We start from the raw sequence: 19,414 nt of genomic DNA, 5'->3' as shown, positions 1-19,414 counted from the left end.
ACCAATAATGTGAAATGATGTAGGAGGTGAGGACACCTGTACCTGTAACTGGGTTTGTCGCCTTGCAGTCATTGGTTTCATTGCTTTGTAAAGCACATGCTGCTGCCGAGAACCACACAAATGTGTATTCACAGTCTTCAATGGCAGATATGAATTCAGGCCGCGAATTCTGAAAGAGGATAGCGGAATGTTTACGGGATATTGAAACACACAATGAAACCAACAAACCATGAAAGCAGGCATCTCCAAAAATGGCTAATTTACACGCTATGAAATCAAAACACATAGGCTATAATTCTAGCTTTCCCTCTTAACGATATTACATCGTGTGATACTACCATTGTATGCCTGAATTATCTTACCTACCAACAGTTGGTGGGATTAGAAAGGATTCAGTTTGCAGAATATATAACAAAACACCCACATACTTAGGCAAAGATTTATCAATACCAATTGTCAGACAACTTTGATACCCTAATAACTCACACACTCAACAAGCTAGATAAATATTAGACATTGTGAGGCATGCACAGAAGAACCAAGAGTGCTTACCAATAACAGTGAAAACACTATTACATAAATTGGCATCTTATTATAAATGACAGTTACACAAGGGGAGGACAAAGTGGAGGGCGATAAAGAAACTGTAGGAAGACATAGTTATAACCAGGAAAACAGGTTTAATTCCTTTGGTAATGCTCTTTCTGGTAGATACTGTAGGAGGCTGGCTCTGTATATACTACACCAAAGTAAGGTATAGTGAGCACAGAGTCCAGGGAGTCCCCAGAGGTATACCAGAGTCTAAATTAGGTAAGTACTAACAGCTCTCTTTGTGGCAGTGTGTGCAAGCAGTTGGGCTTATCCAGAGGGTGTGTTAAGCATTTATTGTATTCACTTAATCAAGGACTGATGACACACACTCAGAGAAAATCCAGCCTAATTAGTAAAGTATAAAAAAAAAGGTATACTTAGGTTTTATTATAGAACCAAGCAGGACTTGGCACAGGAAAGTAAAATATACTCTCAAATGCAAGACTGTTCAAGGAAATTCAGTTGTGGTTGAATTTGCAATCATTACAGGTTTGTATATGTTCTGGAAACAGTTTAAGTAAAACAGTAATTACTTTCAGATTACGTTTTAGTTACTTTTGGATTACTTTGAGTACTGGGGGTGGTAGGCCTAGATACCATACCTTGGGATCTCACAATATAAGGCAAGTAAGACTTTTTATACATTTGCAGTTTAGTTCTCCTTTCTCCATACAAACATCAGTTCAACACAACATTTTAGACCTAAAAACTCTAAACATGGGTTACTATGGGAGAAAAAGTGTTAGCGGTTTATCAGGTAAACACACTCCTTACGAGAGGGAGTTCTGGGGGTTAGGATCAAGGTTCCCCAAAGCCTAGATGGGCACTCTAGTTTCACCACCAGCGGCACTGGGGCAGCCGGTTGCAGTGGGGAAGGGGCCCAATGTTAGCCAATGGGACTAAGGGGGCTTTCAATTAGGGACTGCTGACAAGCAGGCCACTCTGGTTTGGAAGCAAAGCTCCTAGGGTACAGGTCAGCACTACAAGTGCAAAAGACCAGCACAGGAGCTGCACCACCAGCGGTACTGGGGCGGCAGGGAGCAAAAAGGACGTTGGGGACCCTGTGCTTTTCAATGGAGACCTTCAGTTTAGCAGGTTTGCGGCAGGCTTGTTCAGGGAGACTTTCTGTAGGCAACCATTGGCTGAAGAGGTAAGGTAGGTTCTTGGGGATGTTCAGACACCTTCGTTTGGGCCACCCAAGGCTGTGGGGTATCTGGTGCAGGGGTGCCTTCTGGCATAGGGTTTTCTTACCAGCTCCAGTCGCAGTGGACCCTTCAAGTTGAGGCTGCAGGCGTTGTCTCGAAGCTTGAGGGAGGTTGAGATTACCAGATCCCAGGTCAGGATCGCTGGGGAGACCTCCTTGTGATGTTGAGCCACTCGAACTCAGGCCGTGGGTGTCAGGTACAGTATCGCGGAGTCGCCGGAATCCGGATTCTGTGGCCGAGTCTTTGCTTGAGCAAATCCGGTGCTCACGGTAGACAGAGTCTGTAAGACAGTTGCGGGGCAGGTCCTCTGGGCTCTGGGGGTTGCTGGCTGCTGGACTCACCGGGGTTCTTGTTGTAGGCAGGTCATAAAAGGGACAGGCTGGTAGGGCTGGGGTCCAAAGAAAGTTGGTGTCCTCTTATAATTCCTGGGTCAGCAAGGCTCTTCGGTCCTTATTCTTTCTTCCTCGAATCGGCAAAGGCAAGGTTCAGCGTTGCCCCAAATTACTAGATTTTGGGGCTTTAAAAAGATGTGCAGGTTGGAACCAATGGGTCCCTTCCTTGGGGTGGGTACACCACTTATTATGCCACCCTCCAGTGGGAGGGGGGCACAAGTCTCTTCGTAATTGGCTGAGTCCCCTCATCTTCAAGATGGAGGGGACAGATGTGTACTTCACCTCACCTCCCCCACCTGAGGGGTGGGGTTGGGAAAGGTGGGCACACCTCTCTTCCTGGCTTGGTTTTCCTGCTGATTCTCCCGCCCAAAGTGGGGGCCAGAACAGGTGGGAGCCAGATGCTGGGCCAGAAAAAGGCAGAGGCAACAAAAGGCAGGAGCAGCTTCCAAAGGCGTCAGACCTTTGAAGCTTCCCCTTTTGTGGACCCAGCCAATCCTGGGGGAGGAGGCATGACACCTCTGCCCAGGATGGGCTTTGTTTCTGAACCCAGAGACTGGAGGCTCCCTACCCAGGGGTCCAGAAATCGGTCTGGTTGTGGCAAATGGCAGGCATCTATTCCGAAACTACACCAACGCTGGTCGATTTTCAAGGGGCACCTCCAAGATGCCATCTGAGTGCATTCTACATTAAATCCAACACCGGCATCAGTCTACTCTAATCCAATCTACTCCCCTCCAGTGTACTACACTCTACCCCGCTCCAATCTACCCCACGACTCCAACCTGCCCTGCTCCAACCTGCCGTGCTCCATCCTCTGTACCCCTCTATACCCCTATATATCCCACCCCACTCCAATCCAGTCTACCCCCACCCCTTCGTAATTCACCCCACACCACTCCAATAAACCCCACTCCCCAATCTCCCCTACTCCACTCCATTCTACCCAACTATAATCCACCTAATCTGCCCAACTTCACTCCAATCTATCCATCTCCACTCCACCCCACCCCACCCCAACCTACTCCACTCTACCCCAATATAACTCACTCCAATCTGCCCACTCCAATCTACCCGACTACAATCCAGTCTACCCCACTTCACTCCAATCTACCCTATTCACCCTACTCCACTATACCCCAATCTGCCCCACTCCACCAGAATCTACCCCAATTCAATCTTCTCCACTCCAATATACCATACTACTCTACCCAAATCCCCACTCCAATGTAACCTACTCCATTCTACCCCACTATACTCTACGCCAATCTACCCCACTCCACTCTACTCTACCCTGCCCTGATCCACTCTACTCCAATCTACCCCACCCCATCACACACCACTAACCTATAACCATGATGACCAGCAGCCACACTGGAATACAACAAGGATAAAACACATTGCCAAACCCAATAGCTATTGATTGTGTAAGTGAAACATTTTGCCTTTGCTAATAAGTGTATTTATACACACTATTCATAAAGTAGATGTAGACCCAATGTCAGACTTTGGGATCCGTTTGGGGTAGTTTTCTTTCAAATGTCCTTCCTGGCTGTAGTGCAGATATATCTTTTATACAGGGGATGGATCTCACAGCAGGTAGTGATGATGCTGGCTCCAAACTGGAGTATCCACACTGAAATCTGAGATCTTTGCACCTGGCTATTATCAGCATGACTGGAGTGTTAATCAGGGACTGTCAAAATGGTAAATCTGGCCTAGAAACATCCTCACGCTTAACAGAATATGCTAACTCCCTCTCCGCCCTCCACCATCCATCACATGACAGTGCTCAAGAAATCTAATCAGTATTCCCTTGTTGAAAGTTCCTCATAGATTTTCTAAGGACAGCCATGTCTCTGTCTTTCCTCACTACAGTGCCCGAGTCACAAGAATGTAAACCAAATACTTTCCACTGTCTGTGGGAGTTGCATCCCCCCTCCATCCTGAGCACTGTTAAACAGGCCTTCCAAAATGGATCCTACTGGTCACAGCAACCACAGCCACACTACACACTGAGTCTTGTAATAACATATGTGCCATTGAGCCACTGATCACACACACTCACACATGCATACTAGACACACAAGACATGTCATAGCAAGGATAGGGGAGTTATATCCCAGTGGAACCTTACATGGGTGATCTGGTAATTCACACCAATGTGGAATGCACCACCAACATCAAGAATTGATTATGTCCATCCATTGTCCTTTTTGTAGAAACACATTCTTTATTCTTCACATTCAGTAAAATGACAGCCAAACAGCCTACGCGTTTCGTCCATCCAGTGTGGTCTTCAGGGCTTTGCTAATCAGTCTAAATCCTATAACATAGTAGATCTGTTACGGAAGACGCCGACTTGACCAGTCGTGTTCTCATATTTGGCACAGGAGCCTTTTACTCTCAGCTGTCCCTGGATCCAAGAGGGAACAGTTTTCTCTGATTACATGAACTGAATATCCTTTACAGATCTACTATGTTATAGGATTTAGACTGATTTGCAAAGCACTGATGAAGTCCACGCTGGATGGACGAAACGCGTCGGCTGTTTGGATGTCATTTCACTGAATGTGATGAATAAAGAATTTGTTTCTACAAAAAGGACAGTGGATGGATATAATCATTTCTTGATGTTGGTGGTGCATTCTACATTGGTGTGAATTTGTATAATGGTCGTGGAGACTGCTCCTTGGAAACAGCAGGAGTGGGTGATATGCACACCTTTTGAGCAAAAATAGGCTCACAACTTGGGAATTTCTTTTTGGGTGATTAACGTGTGGTGAGGAGCGTCACAAATATACTGAAGTATAATTGTTAGGGCTGGCTGTTTCATGTTCTGGGTTTGTAAAGGGTGATCTGGTAAGTTGATCTATTCTGTGTCAGACAAAAGGTATCTGCCCCGAACTATTAATCCTTAAAACTCAGTACGCTGTTACCACTAATGTATGTTAACAACCCAAGAAATGGACAGTACCCCATGTTTTTACAGAAGGCATGCTTTACGGGCCCTCCTGGATCACATAAGTTCTGGACCTGGCATTTGAGATGGACAGACCTAGTGAACAGTGTACACACTATGTTAGTGTGCTGGGATGAAACAAAATAAGAATCAAGATACTAGTTTCACATGCAGTCGAGTGCTTGCCCATATGCCAAATAAGGTACATTTCCATCCCAATGATAAAGCAAGCCCAAATACATAAGGTGAGAAAAAGAATTATGTGATGAATAGTTCTGAACAAAGGGACATTGCAAGAATAGGTTTTTCATACTTATTTCGAACTGGAAAAGAATAAGGCAGTCACAGTTGTAGGCGAGCCTTTCCAGGACTGAGGGCCTTAAACTGAAAGAAGAAACCATCTTTGGAAGTACTACCAAAATTAAAAGTCTTCAGTAAAGCTAGTGAGACCTAGCACAATGTCCAATTTTAAAGTATATTCTTATCTTGTCCACGTAATATGATCCAGCATTGCTTGAAAATCTGTATGTAGCAAGTTGCCTTCCTTAATGTTCATTCTATCCCCTCTAAATCAATACAGCAATTACATTACTTAATTTGATGTATTTCACTAATGTTATTTAAAGTTAAGTCAGGCACCTATATTTTGATTCAAAATTAAATACTTAAGAGAATTTTGTAATGGGTGAGGGCAAGGCAATTACAATCAATAACTGATTGCTGATTGTTCTCAGGGTGAATTTGATCTTGGCCTTGTCTAGGGATGTTTTGACATTGTACACCAATTTCATGTTTGTGCCACACTTTATTATAGATTCCCAGTGGGTGGTAATTTTGATTGAGACTATATGTGGTACCCTGTACTGAAGGCTAATGTGTGGAGCTTTTGGGGCAGGTCAGTGGTCCCTAAGTTTCATGTTGATGCATTTTACCTTGTTTTAGGACCAACCAGGCTTTCATTATTTCAAGAAAGAGAAAGGATATGTTCTAGGGACAGCTGAAACTATGTACTAGACTTAAGTACAAAGAAAACTGATAACTTAATCTTATGTTGCTTTTTTTGATGGAACTGTATCATTCAACATATACCTACATATGTACTAGCTATGCAAAATGACAAAGGATAAAAACAAGATTCTAGACTCGGATGGATAAAGAAGCTATGCATTTAATTAAACCAAACTGAGTTGCTAAATCTCTTCAGTTCTGTACTGTCTAATGGTCCAATATAAAAAAAAATACCAGAAGAAATAATGTGCAAGAATAAAAAGGATACTTGCAATTTTAGTTTCATCACACTTGAAGCGTATGATTGTTGTCCGTTTACGAATTTTGTCTGAGCAAAGGTCTCCATTGATGTATTTAAGAACAGAGACTCCATTTTCCCATCGAGGCTCATCGGCAAGCTCACCCAGGTTAATGCAAGAGGATCCTTTGGTTAGACAGGCTGCAGCGCCAGTGGGTATGGAAAATGGACCTAAATGAACATGAAGTAAAATTGCCATAAAATTAATTTCACAATTTTGATTAAATACATCATTAGGCTGAAGAGAAACAAGTGGGCGGACCCAATTGTTCTATTATTAATCATTACTCAAAACTTTAATACAGACTCAACATTAGGGTTCAATACAGATTTGGAATGAAAAAAACACTTTCTCCATCAGTATTGCTAAGATGCATCTATGTTTACCAAAATAGCACAAACAAGCGTAATCACAGAGATGGGGAGGCAGGAGTATACATACACAAAGACAGACAGCCCTGGCTGCTCATGGACTGCAGTCAGATCCGGTAGGTGAAGAGAATTAGCAATACTGTGGTCAAGCTGGAGGGTGACCACCAGGGTGAGGAGGCCATGCATCCCACCGTGACCAGCAGATGGCCATTCTTGGCAGCAGCACATTCCTCAAGGAAAAGACATCAGACAGAGCAATCAGCCTCAGCCAGGCTTTGCCAACCCTTTGTTCCATGAACATCCAGAAGGAGGAGGAGCCTGTATCGGCGAGGAGGAGGAGGAGCCTGTATTGGGGAGGAGGCTGCCTGCTTGTTCCCTGCTCAGCAGGATTGGCTGCAATTCTGCCTGCAAAGATTGCAGCCAACAGTACCCCAACAACTGCCACTACATTTGAGTTTTTTCACAGTGGCTAGCTGTTTCAGGAAGGGTGGTCAGGCTGGCTCGAGCTGATCAAACAGAGGAAGCAGGCACCAGCTTGTTGCGCATCACCAACTGTTACTTCCTGCTGATAACAGAGAATGGACAGCACAGATAAGCCATGGGGGGGGACTGGTAGATGAGCAATGGCAGCAAGCCTGCAGAACAGGCAGCCCCAAAGCCTGTGTGTGCAGTATCATGGCTCAGGAAGGGTGGTGCAGGCACTGTTGCAAACATAGTGGTGGTAGGGAAGTGGTCCTTGTAGAACGCTGGCTCTTTATATAGTATACCAAAAAAGAGGTATACTGCGCAAGCAATTCAGGTATTCCCTTATGAGTGGACAGGGGCTTGCCCTACCAATCCCAAGGCGCTCTTCTAGTGGGTAGTGTGGTTGAGCAGCTTTAGGCTTATCAGAGAGGAGTGTTCGACATCTGCAAATAAACACAGTCAATAAATGGTACACACGACTCCATACAGAGATCCACACCAATTCATAAAAATAATACGTATCTTTATATATATTTAGGCATCAGAATCAATACGATCAGGTAAGAACGTTTCGTGATAGAAATACTTTTAGGTTTTAAAAGTCGATAATTTTTATAGGCGGCAATGTCATCCTAAGGAGGAAAAACAAATACTGCATACAAGTTCTTTACAGCGACTTATGGGACCAATCCTCCGGACTTAAGGTTAGCACAGGGCATGGTTCAAGGCAGCACCAGCAGGTCATCTCTAGCAGCACTAGGGCGGCCGGGTTCAGTGGTGCAATACAGAATTGGGTGCCCAATATTAGTCAAAGGGGCTCGGTACAGTCAAAAAGAGGCTGCAGGTTTGGACTGGGAGACCAGTCAGGCTGAACAAGCCAGAGGGCTCAGGTCCTGCGATGCTCAGGGACGTGGGGCCACCATTGGTCCTCTTCTCCACGGGCCAGGAGTGACAGGTGCAGAGGTGCTTGGAGGAGCAGTCAGGGGGGCTGCGCACAGAGTCTGTAGGCAGCGTTGAGGAGTCCCCTCCTTGAAAACCCGAGGAGGTCTACTTCTCTGGAACATTGGTTGACCAAGCGGGACACCATTGACACACTTCAGCTTGGGCTTGGAGTGACGGGTGCAGTGGTGCTGGCCAGTGTCAGGTTTACGCATTTTATAAGTCCTCACAGTTCCTTCTTGGGTACCTGCAGGGTGCAGCGAAACCGCTCCGCTGCTCTACAGGAGTTCCTGGATATTTGTACATGTGCTAGCAGTCCTCCCAGGTTTTTGGAGGCATATGAGCTTTCAGGGCAAGTGGACTTTGGCTCAGTTGTCGGGAATAGACTAACAGGCCAGCAGGATTGACGCCAAGTCAGTTGCTTCTTTTTCAGTTCCTGCTTTTCAGAGCTGCTCAGTCCTGCTTTTGGGTCAGCAGGATCTGATTTCCTGGTGCCAGGGGCTCCCCTAAATACTAGATTGAGGGATGTTAGGGGGTGTAGGGTAGGGATCCCTGGGGTCACTACGCCCCCTAAATGACAAATTACTGTGGGAAGTGGGCATAACCCTGTCCCAGAGTTTCTAATTCTGCCATCACAAAGATGACAGACTGAATTTCGCATTCCTTTCAGGTATCCCACCTTAGGGGTGGAACTAGCATGAAGGGGAACAAGCTTCTCTGACTACTAATTTTCCCACCTTTCCAGAGCCAAGACTTTAAAAAAAAAAAAGAGAAAAGGAGCCCAATCAATCTTGGTGAGGAATGACTAATATGTGCCAATGCCAACTATGTCCATATGAAAAGTAGTGCAGAGCTCAAAACATCTAACATCTAATGCGTCCTCTCTCTATTTGTTGGCATATACTAGTGCTTAATTTGAGGCCACCAACCATCCATATTACTTGTGCCAGGGGGCGTGGTGAACCGCCGAAGATGGCGGATGTGTGAGCGCTGAGCTTTGTATCAGCCCAGCAATTATCCTCTACAAACAGCGGCCGTAGCTTGGCCTGACACGTCGGACGTTGTGGCCCCTAAGAAAGAATTGGGGTTGAGGTGGCCGTGTGCGGTGGAGTGGCCGAGAGTCATGACCCTGAGTGCCAGGACATGACAGAGCCAGTCAGGGGCTCCCAATTACAGGGGTGGCGTGCATGCGGAGTTCAGGTCGAGAGTGCCAGACCCACAGTGCAGTGGAGCGCATGAACATCGCCCTGTGACGGACAAGGACCAGCATGCTTGGAGCAACGGCTGGACTGACTGGGAGGAGCGTCCGCGACTGGGCGTTGTTCGCTGGCCCGAGGATTGCAGTGCATCAAAGGCTACTATTGCTGCCACGTGGAAACTGTGAGGCAGTATGATTGAGCCCCCGGCGGCCAGGGACAGAGGCGCCTAACGAGGGAGCTCCCAGAGGTGTCCAGAAGAGACTGCTGACTGGCCCTGGTGATGTGGGGCACTGCGGCCTTCCCTGCGGTGATGACGCAGCAACGCGGCGGAAAGAGCAGGAGCTGCCCCAGGGCTGGACAAGGAAGTAACACTTGAGGCCCCGAAGTGAATGTGGCTCCTGTCTGAGGGGCTGAGCACGGACTTGGTGCAACTGTAGGGCTCATCAGAGTACTGCAAAGGGCCATTGGTCAGGGCCCGGCCGACCCTGGACGATTGGGATGTTTCTTCTTGAGGTGAGCGAGACCTGGGGGAAGGGGGGGGGGGCCTGCACACAGGCAAGCCAGTTGTGGAAAAGTGGAGCGGACTGCTGGCCACCCTCGAGAGCACTGAGGAGGGACACAGTCCTATTGAGGTGGGGCCGGATGATGGGACTTATATGCAGGGGCTTGGCTGGAGGGAGTGAGTGCCCAGTGGCGGAGGGGCTGTGAGGTCCAAGGCCCGGGCATGAATGTTTGAGATTGTTGCATTCACATGTAAATAGAGGATCACAGTTCTGTGGGAGAGGTATTTCTGAACTCTCTTAGCAGACTACAGTCCAGGACACTAAGCTGTTTCCAGTTCTGTTTTTGAAGTGCTTAATCTGGAACAGACATTGTTCCACTTGCCTGTGTTTATAGCCAGTGTCACAAACTCCATTGTTTTTGAATAAGGCGAAGAAGGGCCAGGGAGCAATGCATGCTCTGAGGAGTGGGGTGACTTTTGTGAGAGGGTAGCCTCCCCCTTTTGAAAACGCGGCTAGAAGCCAGCACAGATAGGTGGATCCTAAAGCCGGCCTGGACTGGGCCGCCCTTAAAAAGTGATTGCATGCCGCACTAGAGATACCTCTGAGCCTGGTGAACAAGCTATTGACGATGATTGCTGGGCTGGGGACTGGACCCCTCCCTGCCTCCACCTGGGAGGATGGGAAAACCACAGGGAAAACATGCCGGGACCATTCCTGATCATGAAGGGGACCAGACTGACCAGGCTAGGGGTAGCCCTGAACCTCAGGTGAGGCCAGACCCTATCCAATTGCAGTTTTCCCAGACACTATAAGACATTTCGGACACAAAAACTACGCTCCATCAAGACATAAGCACGGTGTCTGTGGGCCTTGGCCTCCTGCGAGCCGAAGAAACAAGTTACCTTCGGTAACGATATATCGTTAGTTAGTTATAGAATCCTTACCTTAGAATTTCCCCAGGCGTTAGACTGGATCCGAAAAGTTTTTTCGTCTGCAGTACCTCTCTGTGCGTCAGAAGGTGGTGTCAGTCAGCTCCGCGTCCGTTGTCGGCGTTGCCGTGATGACGTCGCGGCAGCTACTTAGACGCCGCCCTCACGAGCTGACCTCAGTTCTGTACACGACTTTCCGCACCAGAAATGCAGAGCCAAGCAAGACACTGACCACTGCTGCACAAAGCTAGGGCCCTGAAAGGATGTCCTTCACCCTAGAAATCAGTTAGCAGAACGGGGAGGATGGGTGGAGCCGTAAGGAATCTATAACTAACTAGTGTTTATTACAGATATATCGTTACCGAAGGTAAGTAACTTGTTCATCTGAAAGAAACCCGTTAGTTATAGATTCCTTATCTTAGAATAGATACCCCAGCAATACCAACCCCGGTAGTGGGTCTGCGATCCAAGATCACACCAGAAAGTCCTAGAGAACAGAACGGCCTAAGAAGCCGTTCCTCCAGACATGGCTGTCCAGGCAGTAGTGTTTCGTAAACGTGTGCAGCGATGCCCATGTGGCCGCCTGACAGATGTCATTTAGAGGAACTCCTCTTCCCAAGGCAGTAGTGGCTGTAGTCGCCCTGGTGGAATGGGCGCGTAGCCCCACTGGAGGCTGCTTTCTAGCCAGAGAATAGCATGCCTTAATACACAAAACAACCCATCGAGAAATGGTGCATTTGTCTACGGCCCGACCTTTCTTGGGGCCCACGTAGCCAACAAAGAGTTGGTCATCCACCCGCAACTCTTTTGTGAGATACAGATAGAAAGAGTGCACGTTTTAGGTACAGATGGTGGAGCCTCTCTTCCTCCTTCGAAGGATGCAGAGGCGGAAAGAAGGTGGGCAAAGTAATGCCAGATGTGGAAGGCAGTGACCACCTTAGGAAGGAAGGATGGGCTGGTCCTGAGAACCACCTTGTCCAGATGGACAGACAGGAAAGGAGGTTTGGAAGAAAGGGCCTGGAGCTCACTCACCCTTCTAGCAGAAGTGATGGCTAACAGGAAAGCAGTCTTAAGAGTCAAGAGTCTAAAAGGACAGTTATGAAGCGGCTCAAAAGGAGCACACATTAAATAGGTAAGAACAAGCTTCAAATCCCACTGAGGCATAACGAATGGAATTGGAAGAAACAGATGCGTTAAGCCTTTTAAGAAACGGTTAACTACCAGGGACTTTAAAAGAGAAGGTTGATCTGGCAGCCGAAGGAAGGTAGAGATGGCTGAAAGATAGCCCTTGATAGTGCCCAGAGCAGAGTCCTGCTGGGCTAAAGAAAATAGGAACAAGAGAATTTCAGAAAGAGGGTCAGAAATGGGATCCACAGTCTTTGCTGTGCACCATGCCACAAACTTGTTCCACTGGCAGGAGTATACCGTCTTAGTGGAGGGACGCCTGGCTGCCAAGATTACGTCACAGACTTCAAGAGGGAGATCGAAAGAAGTCAAATGCCGCTGCTAAATCTCAATGCAAGGAGGGGGAGACTGGAAAGGTTGCTGCGACAGAAGATCCTCCCGAAGAGGCAGTCTGATCGGAGGATCGATGCCATTTTGAGCAGCTCGGGATAGCAGACCCTTTGTGCCCAATCCAAAGCCACAAGAATGACTTGGGCCTGGTCACGCCTGACATTCTTCAGCACTCTGGTCAGAAGTGGTATAGGCGTAAAGGCGTATAACAGACCGCAGCTCCACTTGCGACAAAAAGCGTTGCCTAGCGAGTGCCACCTTGGAAATTCCAAAGCGCAGAAATGCTAACATTGCACGTTCTCTTCGGTAGCAAATAGATTTAACCAAGGCTCTCCCCACTGTCGAAAGAGATCTTGCACCACCTCCGAGTGAAGACACCATTCGTGATCCATCATGCACCTGCGGCTGAGTTTGTCCGCCCTGCCGTTCAGGAAACCTGCTATATGTTGAACCACCAGGGATATGCCCTGATGTTCCAGCCATGCCCCGAGGCAAAGGGCCTCCTGACATAGGGTCCATGACCCCATCCTGCCCTGTTTGTTGCAGTACCACATGGCCGTGGTATTGTCTGTGAACACCTGCACTACTCTTCCCTGGACAGAGGGAAGGAATACTTTCAGTGCAAGACGAATCGCAGGAGCTCCAGAAGGTTGATGTGAAGCCCTGACTCCGCAGGAGACCAGAGGCCTCTGATCTCTGCCTCTCCCATGTGTCTGCCCCATACCAGAAGGGATGTGTCCGTCACCACCGTATGCACAAATGTGTAACAATATATCTGTAAGAGACATTAGTTAGTGATAGATTCCTTACCTTAGAATATCCCCAGGCGTCAGACTGGATCCAGAAAGTTTTGCTAGCAGTACCCCTGCGCGTCAGTAGGTGGCGTTGTGCAGCTCCGCGTCCATCGCTGGCGCAGTAAGCGCCGAGATGATGTCATGGAGACTACTTAGGCGCCACCCATGCGCGCTGACGTCAGTTCTGTACACGACTTTCCGCGCCAGGAATGCAGAGCCATGCAAGAAACTGACCACTGGTGCCAAGAAACTAGGGCCCTGAAAGGAATGACCTTAACACTAGAAATCAGTTCGCAGAACGGGGAGGATGGATGGGGCGGTGCAGTAAGGAATCTATCACTAACTCATTTCTCTTACAGATATATCGTTACACAAGTAGTGGTGGGCAGTCAAAATATAAAAAATTAAATATCGACCCACACTAATATCGAGTTGATAATATCGAAGGGACAGAATATCGATGTTAAGAATATCGATGGACAGAATATCGACCCTAATGTAAGTAATATAGTTTTTTTTATATCAATGTAAGTAATATCGAAGTTAGTAATATCGATATCAAATATATCGATGTTACTAATATCGATGTTACTAATATCGATATTTATATTATGTATTTTATTATGTATTGAATATGCATGTGTTATATGTTTTTTGTTAAGTGTTCTACTGTTTTAAAAATATATGCATACAATTTTTATATGTTAGTAATGTTTTTTTAAGTCAATTTTGTGTTTTAGTACCGTAACGGGTTGTGGGTTTATAGGGGAATAGGGTGGGAAGTAATTTTATTGTAATTAAGTAATAATTTATTTTCATTTATTGGTATTGATAATTATATTGTTGTTAATTATTAATTGGTAATTAATTTTTATTAATTGGTAATTAATTTATTAATTGATAATTATGTTGATGGTATTTTATTATTGGAGTGTTGTGTGTTTATAGGGGAATAGTGTTGGAAGTAATTTGAAATCTAAGTATATATTACATTTATTGTTGGGTATTGATAAGTAATTTATTGGACATTATTAATTGGTAATTATTTCAAAATATAATTTTTTGGTTATGAAAATGTATTTGTTGGTTAATCATTAATTGGTAATTAAATATTAAATATTATTTATTGTTTTTTATTAATAAGTAATTACTAATTGGTAATTATTCATTGGTAATTAATGTTTTTGTTTTTTGGTATAAAAAATTATTTAAATCTATATTTTTTAATTGGTAATTACTTTTTAAGAAGTAATATGTTTTTTGTTATGAAAAATGTTTTATTGTTTAATATTTATTATTTGGTAATTAATATTTATTATTTATTGGTATTTATTATTAATTTATTGTTAATTAGTCATTGGTAATTATTTATTGGTATTTGTAAATAATTTAGAGTTATTTAATAATTAAATCATTAATTATTGTATTTTTGGAGTTGCAATAGTAGTTTTTATCCCTCCGCTATTTAATATTTTTGCATTATTTAGCTAATGTAGTATATAATTAATTTTAAAAATATTAAAAGTAAATTTCGTTTTTTTAATTTGTTATACATAATTATTTAATTGTTATTTATGTTATTGTTTTATGTGTATAGATGTATTGGTAATTTATAATATTTTTTACTCATTTATAAGTTATTAAAATAATTATTGAAACGGATTATTAAGTATATATATTATATGTTTAATTAATGTTTTATTAAATTATATATATTACTTATTAATTTTAAACATTATCAAATATTTTTAACTATGTTTATTTTATTTATAAGTCTTATTTAGTTTATTTTACATATGTATTTCAACAAAAAAAACAATATTTTTAATAACGATATTTTTGACATCGATATTTTTCTCTCGATATTTTTGTACTTACCATGTTGTAGCTAGGATGTCGATATTCTTGACATCGATATTCTTGCTCCGATATTTTTGTAGGTCGATTTTTTTACCTTCGATATTTTGTCAGTGATCCACAAGTAGTAACTTGTGCATCTGAAAGAGACAAGTTAGTGATAGATTCCTTACCTTAGAATAGATACCCCAACAATACAACCCCGGTGGTGGGTCTGCGAATAGAATACACCAAAAAGTTAGAGAGAGCAGAACGGCCAAAGAAGCCGTCTCTACGGACCGGACTGTCAAGACAGTAATGCTTGGTAAACGTGTGCAGCGAGGCCAACGTAGCTGCCTGACAAATGTCCTGCAAGGGGACGCCGCGTCCCAAGGCAGTAGTGGCAGCTGTTGCCCTGGTAGAATGGGCACACAGCCCCACAGGATGCTCCTTCTTAGCCAACGAATAACAGGCCTTGATGCAGAGAACGACTCACCGAGAGATGGTCCGTTTGTGCACAGCCCAACCTTTTTTGGTGCCCACGTAGCCAACAAAGAGCTGGTCATCCACCCGGAACTGTTGCATGCGCTTCAGGTAGAACGAGAGCGCACGTTTTCGGTCCAGACGGTGGAGCCTCTCCTCCTCTTTTGAAGGATGCGGCGGCGGAAAGAAGGTGGGCAAAGTGATGGTCTGCCCGATGTGGAAGGGCGTGACAACCTTTGGCAAAAAAGAAGGACGGGTCCTTAAAACCACCTTGTCCGGATGAACAGAAAGGAAAGGAGGTTGGGAAGAAAGAGCCTGGAGCTCACTCCCTCTTCTGGGAGAGGTGATAGCTACCAGGAAAGCCGTCAGAAGACGCAAAGGACAGGTATGAAGGGGCTCGAAGGGAGCGCACATCAGATAGGTCAAGACAAGATTTAAGTCCCAATGAGGCATTATGAACGGCACGGGAGGAAACATGTGCAAAATGCCTTTTAGGAAATGGTTAACAACCGGGGACTTAAAAACTGAAGGCTTATCTGGAAGCCGTAAAAAGGCAGAGATGGTCAAAAGATAACCTTTGATAGTGCCCAGAGCAGAGCCCAGCTGGGCCAAAGAAAGAAGAAACAGAAGGACTTCAGAAAGAGGGGCAGAAAGGGGATCCACAGCCTTAGCTGTGCACCATGCTACAAACTTGTTCCACCGGCAGGCGTATACCGTTTTAATGGAGGGACGCCTGGCTGCCAGAATGACATCACAGACTTCGGGAGGAAGATCAAAAGCTGTCAACTGTAGCCGCTCAATCTCCACGCATGGAGGTGGAGGCTGGACAGGTTCGAGTGGAGGACCGTCCCCTGCTGCTGCGACAGAAGATCCTCCCGAAGAGGCAGTCAGATCAGGGGATCGGTCGCCTTGCTGAGTAGCTCGGGATACCAGTATCTTTGTGCCCAATCCGGAGCCAGAACAATCCGGAGCCAGAAGGATGACTCTGGCCCTGTTGCGCCGAACCTTCTTCAGCACTCCGGGCAGAAGGTGGAAAGGCGTACAATAGAACGCAACTCCACTCACGACGAAATGCGTCGCCTAGCGAGTGCCGCCTTGGAAATTCCAACGCGCAGAACTGAAGACATTGCGCGCTCTCTTCGGTGGCGAATAGATCTAACCAAGGCTCTCTCCACTGCTGAAAGAGAGCTTGCGCCACTTCCGAGTGAAGACGCCATTCGGTTTCCATCAAGCACCGGCGGCTGAGTTTGTCCGCCCTGGCGTTAAGAGAACCTGCCAGGTGTTGAACTATTAAGGTGATGCCTTGATGTTCCAGCCATGTCCAGAGGCGCAGAGCCTCCTGACATAGGGTACAGGACCCCACCCAGCCCTGTTTGTTGCATTACCACATAGCAGTGGTGTTGTCCGTGAACACCTGCACCACACTTCCCTGGACAGAGGGAAGGAATGCCTTCAGTGCAAGTTGGATCGCCCGAATCTCCAACAGATTGATATGGAGCCAGGACTCCGCCGGAGACCAGAGGCCTCTGATCTCCGCCTCTCCCAAGTGGCCTCCCTATCCCAGGAGGGATGCATCCATCGCCACTGTGTGCTCCGGTTGGGGAAGAGGGATCTGCCATTGACCCAATCGCGAATCGTGAGCCACCACTGCAACTGCTGTGCAGTGCCCTCCGAGATCTGGACATGATCAAAGAGGTTGCCCTGATGCTGCGCCCACTGGAACTTCAGGTCCCACTGCAGAGCCCGCATATGCCATCTGGCATGTGTCACCAGCAGGATGCAGGAGGTCATCAGGCCCAGAAGCTGGAGGGTCATCCTGACTGAAACCCGGGACAGAGGCTGAAACATCGGAATCATAGCCTGAATATCCCAGACTCGATGCACGGGAGGATAAACCTGAAACAGCGTGGAATCCAGAACCGCTCCGATGAAGGGGAGCTTCTGAGAGGGACTCAGGTGCGACTTTGGCACACTGATGGAGAACCCCAGCAAATGCAGGTCAGCCGTAGTCTGAAGGTGGTTGACGACTGCCTGGGGCGAGCTCACCTTCAACAACAAGTCGTCGAGGTAAGGGAAGACTGACACCCCCGACCTGCGCAGGTGAGCTGCGACCACCGCCATCACCTTTGTGAACACCCGAGGGGCACTGGCAAGGCTGAAGGGGAGCACAGCAAACTGAAAATGCTCCTGGCCTACCGTGAACCGCAGGTAACGCTAGTGGGCCGGCAGGACGGGGATGTGAAAATATGCGTCCTGCAAGTCCAACGCTACCATCAAGTCTCCAGGGTCGAGGGCAGCCAGGACCTGAGCCGGAGTCAGCATTTTGAACTTCTCCTTTTGACGATTGACGTTCCGGAGCTCCAAGATGGGGCGCAGGCCCCCTTTGTCCTTCTTGGGGACCAGAAAGTAGTGGGAATAACAACCACTCCCTACTTCTGGCCCAGGAACGCACTCGATTACCCCCTTGGCCAAGAGGGCCGTGACTTCCTGCTGGAGAAGTACCAAGTGATCCCCCGACATGCGGTGGCACCGAGGTGGCATGGCTGGAGGGGAGGACTGAAAGGTAAGGGAGTAACCCCTGTGGATGATCTGCAACACCCACTTGTCCGATTTGATTTCACGCAAGTGGGGAGGTGGTGGCGGATCCTGCCACCCACCGTCGTGGTGTGCTCCACAAAGCTCGGATTAAGAAGGTTTGGAGGTAGAAGCAGCAGGGGCGGCGGTGGACTGACCCCCACGTTGATTCCCAGACCCGCACCTGTGGAAGCCGCGTCCGCAGCTGCGCTGAGGTTGGTTCTGCACAGGCTTGCTTAAGGAATGTGCCTGGGCATCTGTGCCATTGGCACGAAAGGAACGAAAACCAGGAGCAGCCGGGCTTTTTGCAGAAAGACCCAAGGACTTGGTCGTGGCCCGCGAATCCTTAAAACGCTCCAGTGCACTGTCGGCCTTATCGCCAAAAAGGCGAGTGCCATCAAAGGGCATGTCCATGAGCGAGCTTTGGACATCTGGCGAGAACCCAATAGATCGCAACCAGGCGTGATGACGAAGCGCCAAAGTTGTAGAAATCGCCCTACCCAGTGAGTCCGCGGTGGCCGACCCACACCGAATGGCGAACTTAGCCGCATCCTTACCCTCAGCAACCGCTTGGGACAGCACAGCGTGGGTCTCCTCAGGACACAGACAACACCCGCGCAACCGTATCCCACACCGCGTGGGAATAGTAGCCCAATAAGCAGGCGGTGTTCACTGACCGCAGCCCCAAGCTGGCCAAAAAGAAAAACCGCTTACCGAACTGTTCCAGTTTCTTATCAGGCGGAGCCGTGGGAAAGGTACTCTGCGACATCGAGGCTTGGATAACCAGGCTCTCAGGCGTAGGATGAGTGGTCAGAAAAGCGGGGTCACCAGGCGCCGGGCGGTGACGCCTGGCGACATTCTTATCCACAGGGGCCCCTGTGGCTGGTCACGACCAGGTGCCCAACAAGACGTCAGTGAGGGCATCGTTAAACAGGAGCAGGGGCTCCGACGAAGTGGACGCGGTCTGGAGCACCTCAGTGAGGAGATTAGTTTTAAGGGCCACAGTAGGGAGATCAAGGTTTATAACCTCAGCTGCCCGATGGAGCACCATAGTGTAGGAGGCGCCCTCCTCCATGGTAGGCGGGGGAGAGGCAAACCCGGGTCAGAGGAGACGTCAAGGTTGCCGGCGTCCTCCAAGTCATCCACCCAGTCCTGCTCAGAGTCACACTGACGAGCAAGAGGGTCCTCGGACCCCTCCCAGTCGTCCTATACCTGTGTCACATGGGGAACAGACCGCGGCAGCAGAGCTGGGGCTGGAGAAGGAACAAACTGCGTCAGAAACGGCGCTCATCCTAGTGTGGGTCCCAGGCCGGAACAAAATGGTCCTGGAACCTGGGCAAGGGCGGGATGAA

General features: G+C 47.2%; 1 protein-coding gene across 1 annotated transcript in view; it reads right to left on the bottom strand.

Annotated features, from left to right (window-relative positions):
* The window catches only part of IGF2R (insulin like growth factor 2 receptor), a 1,674,612-nt gene that overhangs the window by 554,836 nt on the left and 1,100,362 nt on the right, over nt 1–19,414 (bottom strand). Inside the window, exons 31-32 of the mRNA XM_085611652.1 lie at nt 6,428–6,624; nt 43–169 (exon numbers count right to left, since the gene is read on the bottom strand). Coding sequence (XP_085467778.1) covers nt 43–169; nt 6,428–6,624 — 324 coding nt within the window. The remainder of the gene's footprint in view (nt 1–42; nt 170–6,427; nt 6,625–19,414) is intronic.

This window comes from Triturus cristatus, chromosome 6 (assembly GCF_964204655.1).
Source record: "Triturus cristatus chromosome 6, aTriCri1.1, whole genome shotgun sequence".
Lineage (NCBI taxonomy): Eukaryota > Metazoa > Chordata > Amphibia > Caudata > Salamandridae > Triturus > Triturus cristatus.
This window is presented reverse-complemented; position numbering and strand designations above follow the sequence as displayed.